The 8,067-nt window shown below is 38.1% G+C and overlaps 1 protein-coding gene across 1 annotated transcript; it reads right to left on the reverse strand.

The window, feature by feature from the left end:
- On the reverse strand, positions 1 to 7,855 carry LOC307169940 (SLAM family member 5-like). The gene is made up of 4 exons (XM_079890819.1): positions 7,561 to 7,855; positions 1,289 to 1,609; positions 821 to 1,105; positions 1 to 550 (listed from the first exon to the last, which is right to left on the reverse strand). Exons 1-4 carry the CDS (start codon positions 7,796 to 7,798, stop codon positions 414 to 416), a joined length of 981 nt encoding a protein of 326 aa, XP_079746945.1. The 5' UTR covers positions 7,799 to 7,855; the 3' UTR covers positions 1 to 413.
- Positions 7,856 to 8,067: the final 212 nt, after the last annotated feature.

An 8,067-nucleotide genomic window follows, 5' to 3' on the forward strand; every position in this document is an offset into this window, starting at 1 on the left:
CTAATCAACTGTCATTATTCATACAAGTCATAGTTTATTTTGATTTTGACATCCCCTCAACTATACATGATTTATTGGTGTGACACATTTGTATTTGTGGGGTTTCTGCATATAAAACAAAATGAAAACAGAAACATAACATAAATTAAGAAAACATGAAAACAATGTAATTAACCAAGAAATGTAAATTGGATGACATTAAAGAATAAAATGAAATATTCAAGAATATTCATCGTTTGGCCACCAGATGGTCCAATACACCAGATTCAGGTCATGAAAGTCCAGTTAGAGTAAAGCATTAGCAAGCAAAGCATCGTTTCGCATCACTAAACAATTAGACCACACATATTTTTTACATCTTTACTGATTAAAACTATATATGTCACAATAATTTAGACGTGGTCTGTTTTCTGTTATCCTCTTGAAGCTCTGACGTCATTGACCAGAAGAACAGCAGCAGCCGCAGAAGCCACGCCCATCAGTGCAGTGACGACCAATCGCAGCACAGCTTCAACAGAATCACAACAGGGGGCGTGGCCTTCTGGAGAAACTAATGAAACAAATTATCAATTAAATTGAGGTTTTTTCAACAAGCTGACTTAAGCTGTCACAGGCTCAAAATTCTAATAAAATAAAATAAATAAAATAGATATATGCACAATCTCCTTTTGTGATCAACAGATAAAACAAATCAAACCTGTTCAGAAAGCCATGAGAAAATGATAAAAGAAACTCATTCATAATATCTGGCATCTTAATTTATCAATCTTGTTAAAACCAACCAATTAAATCAGTGAATATATGATCAGTGCTGTGGTACCTGCACATGTGTGACAGAGTGTGTTGATGTCCAGATGTGTGGTCTGGTTGCTGATGGGATTGTTCAGCACACAGCTGTAGGTGTTTTTATCCTGATATTCCACCTCCAGAGGTAGAGAGAGACTGATGCTGAGATCACACACACTGATGCTGGACAATACACTGATTCCTGCGTACCAGGAGAGAGTCGCATCACTCACATTCAACACTGATGAACACACCAATGAACATGATGATGAAGAACAGTGTGAAGAGTTACTGATGATGACAGGAACAGGCAGACGAGCTGAGAAAGATTAGAGAATAAACAAATCTGGATACATACAATCAACAATCTATATGTTCAATTGTGTTTAGTGTGATCACAGTTAGTGTTTCTGTGATCTTTATAATCTCAAATTATAAAATTTCAGTACATGAAAAATGAAATAAGAATATCTGAAGGACGAGACAAATAATCTCGACTCACCATAGACAGAAACACTGAATGTTTTTAATGACAGTTTCACTCTATTTAACTCTAGTTGATAAACTCCAGTATGTTCAGTTGTGGTGTTTGTGATGGACAGAGATCCAGTTTGATCGTCCAGCTTCAGTCTGTCTCTGAATCTCCCATCAGGAACATCATCATATGTGGAGGAGATTCCAGCAGATCTACTGATTTTAGCTATCAGAGAGTTTTCAGCTCCATAATTCCACAGTATGTCATCATCTTCATTTATTTCAGTGACATCAGTGTTTAGAGTGACAGATTCTCCCTCCATCACTGACACTGAATCACCAAACACATCTGATGAACAAACAGAAGTTTATTTTTTTTAACAAATTAAGTTTCTGTTATGTATATATATATATATATATATATATATATATATATATATATATATATATATATATATATATATATATGTGTATATATATATATATACAGTGAGGAAAATAAGTATTTGAACACCCTGCTATTTTGCAAGTTCTCCCACTTGGAAATCATGGAGGGGTCTGAAATTGTCATCGTAGGTGCATGTCCACTGTAAGAGACATAATCTAAAAAAAAAAAATCCAGAAATCACAATGTATGATTTTTTAACTATTTATTTGTATGATACAGCTAAGTATTTGAACACCTGTCTATCAGCTAGAATTTTGACCCTCAAAGACCTGTTAGTCTGCCTTTAAAATGTCCACCTCCACTCCATTTATTATCCTAAATTAGATGCACCTGTTTGAGGTCGTTAGCTGCATAAAGACACCTGTCCACCCCATACAAGAATCCAACTACTACTAACATGGCCAAGACCAAAGAGCTGTCCAAAGACACTAGAGACAAAATTGTACACCTCCACAAGGCTGGAAAGGGCTACGGGGAAATTGCCAAGCAGCTTGGTGAGAAAAGGTCCACTGTTGGAGCAATCATTAGAAAATGGAAGAAGCTAAACATGACTGTCAATCTCCCTCGGACTGGGGCTCCATGCAAGATCTCACCTCGTGGGGTCTCAATGATCCTAAGAAAGGTGAGAAATCAGCCCAGAACTACACGGGAGGAGCTGGTCAATGACCTGAGAAGAGCTGGGACCACCGTTTCCAAGGTTACTGTTGGTAATACACTAAGACGTCATGGTTTGAAATCATGCATGGCACAGAAGGTTCCCCTGCTTAAACCAGCACATGTCAAGGCCCGTCTTAAGTTTGCCAATGACCATTTGGATGATCATGGGAGAAAGTCATGTGGTCAGATGAGACCAAAATAGAACTTTTTGGTCATAATTCCACTAAATGTGTTTGGAGGAAGAAGAATGATGAGTACCATCCCAAGAACACTATCCCTACTGTGAAGCATGGGGTTGGTAGCATCATGCTTTGGGGGTGTTTTTCTGCACATGGGACAGGGCGACTGCACTGTATTAAGGAGAGGATGACCGGGGCCATGTATTGCGAGATTTTGGGGAACAACCTCCTTCCCTCAGTTAGAGCATTGAAGATGGGTCGAGGCTAGGTCTTCCAACATGACAATGACCTGAAGCACACAGCCAGGATAACCAAAGAGTGGCTCTGTAAGCATATCAAGGTTCTGGCGTGGCCTAGCCAGTCTCCAGACCTAAACCCAATAGAGAATCTTTGGAGGGAGCTCAAACTCCGTGTTTCTCAGCGACAGCCCAGAAACCTGACTGACCTAGAGAAGATCTGTGTGGAGGAGTGGGCCAAAATCCCTCCTGCAGTGTGTGCAAACCTGGTGAAAAACTACAGGAAACGTTTGACCTCTGTAATTGCAAACAAAGGCTACTGTACCAAATATTAACATTGATTTTCTCAGGTGTTCAAATATTTATTTGCAGCTGTATCACACAAATAAATAGTTAAAAAATCATACATTGTGATTTCTGGATATTTTTTTTTTAGATTATGTCTCTCACAGTGGACATGCACCTACGATGACAATTTCAGACCCCTCCATGATTTCCAAGTGGGAGAGCTTGCAAAATAGCAGGGTGTTCAAATACTTATTTTCCTCACTGTATATATATATATATACACGTATACTACAGGGCCGCTGAATGCTTGAATCTGATTGGTTGACGAACGTTCTCAGGTGCATTGTAGGCGCCGATACCGTGGGTGCTCCGGCGCTCGAGCACCCACGGAAAATACCCACGTGTGCCAGACTGCCAGTAGGCGCTCTGTCTACATTCATTTAAAATTAATCATTGCAGTTGGTGATTTGTGAAGCGTCTGTCACACTGTGATTGGTTATGTCGCAGTCAGTCGAGTCGCCCATAGATATCTATAGTATCGCCTATTCCATCCTATCCACCAATCAGCGTTTCTCGGATGAAAAGCTTCTTTAGTGACCCTTCTCTGTACGCAGCTGCAGCGCAGTTCTTTAAATTATGTTCCTTCTGAAGAATTAACCGCAATGGTGAGTTAACAAATCTAATTTTTACTGTGTGGACTTGTGTGACAGAGTCCTGCGCGGGTTCGGGTAGCCTACCCGCAAATTTTGCTCAAACGGGTGCGGTGCGGGTCGGGTCGGACACGGGGGAAACACGGGTCTAAACATGGGTTTAAAACAATCATGTGCAAACGTAAAAATATATGCACATCTTTAGGAACACATCTACAAAAATATGCCCGTATTTCAAGTTAAAAAAAATAATTTAAAATCCACATCAGTTTATTTGTGCCCACGCCCTCCCAGGAGTCTCTAGTAACCTACTTTAACTTTTAAAAAGTCATCATAACCGCGCGCGCGCGCGATCTGCTTGCAGTCGTCGAGATGGATGCTGAATAGTTGAAGAAAAGAATTGCTAGATGGTAAAGTTGTCGACAAAACTGAAGAAAACAATGTTGTGAAAGGCTTTGCTGCATGCATTTTCGTGTTGGATAGCCGCAAATGTGGAACTTTATCGCGGAGGAAGCACGCAGATTGATAACTGTTACTGTGGTAACAAACCAAGCAGTTCTATCGAACAGTATTTTTCAAATTTAACACTGTTAAGTGTCGGCCGCTGTCCATTTCCTAAGGTTCAGTGCCCGGTTGCATAAAGCACCTTAAGTTTTTCCCTTAAGTGTGATACTTAAGGGGCGATTTCCCCTTACCTAAGAGAATAACTTAAGGGTGTTGCATGTAATCTCTTAAACGGTTCTCTTAGGTAAGGGAAACATTTAAGTGTTTCACGACAGCGATCCTGGATTCACGTTATAAAAGTCTGTTGTTGCCATAGATACGCAAAACACTAACACGCCGCGTCGCGTCTAGGACAACTGTATCACACACCGGACGCGCACTTTCTCAGTTTATTGTTATGTTTAAGGACATTATGGAATTAAGATAATGTCTGTACGTTATGTTATGTTATGACTGTACTGTACCATTAAATATAATCATTGCTATAAGTCTGCAGTCTGAACACTTTACCTCAGAGCGTCCGTTAACTGAATGAATTGAGAATATCACCTGAAAATCCGATACACACTAATTGTAGCCTACATTTATTGAATGGTAACCGATTTATGCACGTGTAAAACATATCCCACTACTGAAAACTCCCAGTTGCAAAAAAAAAAACGCAGTGCTATAAGCAGTTGTAACACCGCAGGTAAAGAGTGTTGCGATGTGTGACATGGTCAAGGTCGCTCTCTAGTTTGTTAGCGATGTATTGCGCAAATATTGCGCGTCGATCAAATCGGTATTCTTGCAACAATTTTTCATCGCTAAAATGGTCCAAAGGGTTCTCCCTATCCCTAAAAATTCTTCTTGGCACATAATGATCTTCAGCTGGTTCCATAAATTCAGCCATGTCGTCTTATTTTTGTCCACGTTACTCTTAAGGTTACGATTTCCAAACCTTAAGTTATACTTAGGGAAATGACCGTTAAGGGGTTTTATGCAACACTTAACGCTTTTTAAGGGATTATTTAAGTGAAAAAACAGCATTTAAGGGAAATTCTAAGTGTTTATGACGTTTCACTTAAAGAAACCCTTAAGTAACACTTAAGGATTTTTTTCTGCAACACCCTTAGATTTAAGGGAAACATAAGGGCGAACTTAAGGGAAAATTACACTTAAGGTGCTTTATGCAACCGGGCACTGAAGTGCAAAAAAATTGACTATTTTTTTTTTTTTTTTTTTTTTTTAAAGGGCGTACGCCCATGAGCACCCACGGAGGAAAACATAAATCGGCGATGTGCATTATTTTCAGGGAAACGGAAACGCACGGCTAAAGTAGTTCCAGGCAGGTCTTGACCGCATTACAGTTCCATATCGCTTCGCGTAGTTAACGGTAATAACGGAAAATAGGATACAATTCATTGCAACAAAACATTTAGCCGCATGCGCTTGATCTGCAATTTTCAATGTCTAGCTTCACAATCAATGGAAACATGCAGTTTAATTTTAATAAATTAAGTATATTTCTATATATAATCAATATAAAATTAATCTGAATATATAGGCTAAATAAATGGATAGTTCTGCAGCACAGATTTTTATTGCAGATAATAAAACAAATAAATAATTATTGATAGGCTTTACTTGTTAAACGGCTTTTTTTTCCCTTCTTCATTTATTTGGCTAGTCTACTGTCATCTGTCAATTATAGAAAAAAAAGAATGAACGAATTAATTAAAACGAATTGAATTAATAAATAAATAATAATATTGATGCACATGCTTTTCTGTCTCATTATTGCAACATCTCTCTCTAATAACTGCATAAAGTCGAGGACACACTTTATGAATGTAATTTGATGATTGATCATGCCCAAACGCGTGTTCAGCACGTTCAGTCTGTGTTCAAAGTCGGTGTTTAAAATCTGCTGCAGTCGATGAAAACAGTAAGAGAATGTGTCAGCTAGTCGTGTGTCCCAGCATAAGTCTGCTATCAGTGGCTCAAACCTCCGTTACTAACTCTAAAATGACGTTTTGGAATTAGCAATGAGGCATTGGATTAGATGCGTAAGAAATTAGTCCTGCATACAAGAGCGTTTTAATGACAAAAACTTTACAAACCACCTCGGGTGTGCATTATTTTTCTAATAATTCAACGGCCTGTCGTCAATTATTCATTATATATATATATATATATATAGATGAGCTGGAAAACATGAGATAAATAAGAATCTGATAGGAACAAAGTGTGGCCAATGCTGACACTGACAGTTCTGATGTTCTAAAACAAACATTTTTTTTAGGCTTTCACCACACATTCATCACAGAGGAAGGAGGAGAGCTGGGTGGAAGAGGGACATTTTCACTACAAGTTCAACAAAACTGAAGATCATCTATAATGACTGGACAGTGGATTCTGTTTGTGTGTGAAGAATGCGTTGTGTAGCCAAGAGTCGCGGGTGGTAAATGACATCCTAAGAAAAAGCATTGCCACCCTAAAATTATCCTGGTAAAAATGATCAAATTTAAGCAGTGTTTGCTGTACTTTCAGCAGCGGTGCTTCAGTGTAGTGTGAAAAGGGTTTTGAAATAATGGCCAGAAATCGTCCGAAATCAAACACTTCTCTACTATATATTATGAAATAGTATGCTACATAGCTACTGCCGAGATTCAGAAGTATGCATGCAATGGACACTTTTCTATCCCATAAGGCCACAGGACAGGAGAGTTAATCTTTTATTATGTATTAACTCAATATTTTCACGTTAATGTTGTATTAGCTGATGCCTTCGTCTAGTATTGTGTTAGTTCCCTAAATCATCAGCTGAAGTCTATTGCAGATATAGATATTCATGCATGCGTATAACTACAGTTGCAGACATTCAGTTACAAAATGGCGGACGGCTCTGTTTGTATTTCTCAACCAAAAAACTCTATAGCGCCGTCTAAGTTATATGTTTCTAATGGAAAATGTATTTTACTATAACAACACAATTAACATGATTTAACTCATAACATTTCAGAACTGTGCAACAAACACTGACTTTTAGATGATTATACTTCTCGATTGCCTGCAGAAGCTGTCATCATCAGATTCATCATTAATCATTTCATATGATGGACAATGAGTAAAGCCACAAACGCTGAAATTATCGCAATACTTTTATTCTAAAATTTTGTTGCACAAGAGAAAAATAAATGCAAAAAGAGCAGAATCAATTTAATTTCAGCTTTACTTGTGCATCTTTCATATAGGATTAACAGAGAACGCAAATCCTCTGACTGATTAAAAATTCAGCCAATTGCTTTGTAATAAACTAAAACAAAATTTAAGGTCTTAAAATAAATATAACTTACCAGCAATATGCCACATGTAGCAGAAAATAAACAGATGAACCATCTTCAAATAACAGTGCTTGATATATGTGAACACTTGTGTGACAGACAGATTGTGAACTGACACAACGGTGTTAAACTGTGATATTAAGGTAGAGTTGCATGTGTTTCCTCCACCGGATTTAAACTCTAACCACATGTGTGAGATACTCTGACATGTGTTGCTCTTTCTCCTTTTAAGACTTGTTCTTAGTAGCATTGTTTATTTTATAAGTTGCACCATTTATGTTCTATATTTCGATTATTAAACTGACCTCTGGCCTGACTCTATTAGTGGTGTTTGTGAAGCAAAGCATCACTATTGTTCTCTTGCACACTTATAAGTGGTGTTTGTCATTTACCCATGGATGAGGTGTGCTATGACTTTTATAAGCGATCAGGGGTACGATGTTCGCAAGCAAAAAATTGCATTAACTTTTAAATTTGACGGGTCATAGCTCTGAACAAGGATTTTGTTGAAATGTGTGG

This window comes from Squalius cephalus (genome assembly GCF_949319135.1).
Source record: "Squalius cephalus genome assembly, chromosome: 13".
In the NCBI taxonomy this organism is placed as follows: domain Eukaryota; kingdom Metazoa; phylum Chordata; class Actinopteri; order Cypriniformes; family Leuciscidae; genus Squalius; species Squalius cephalus.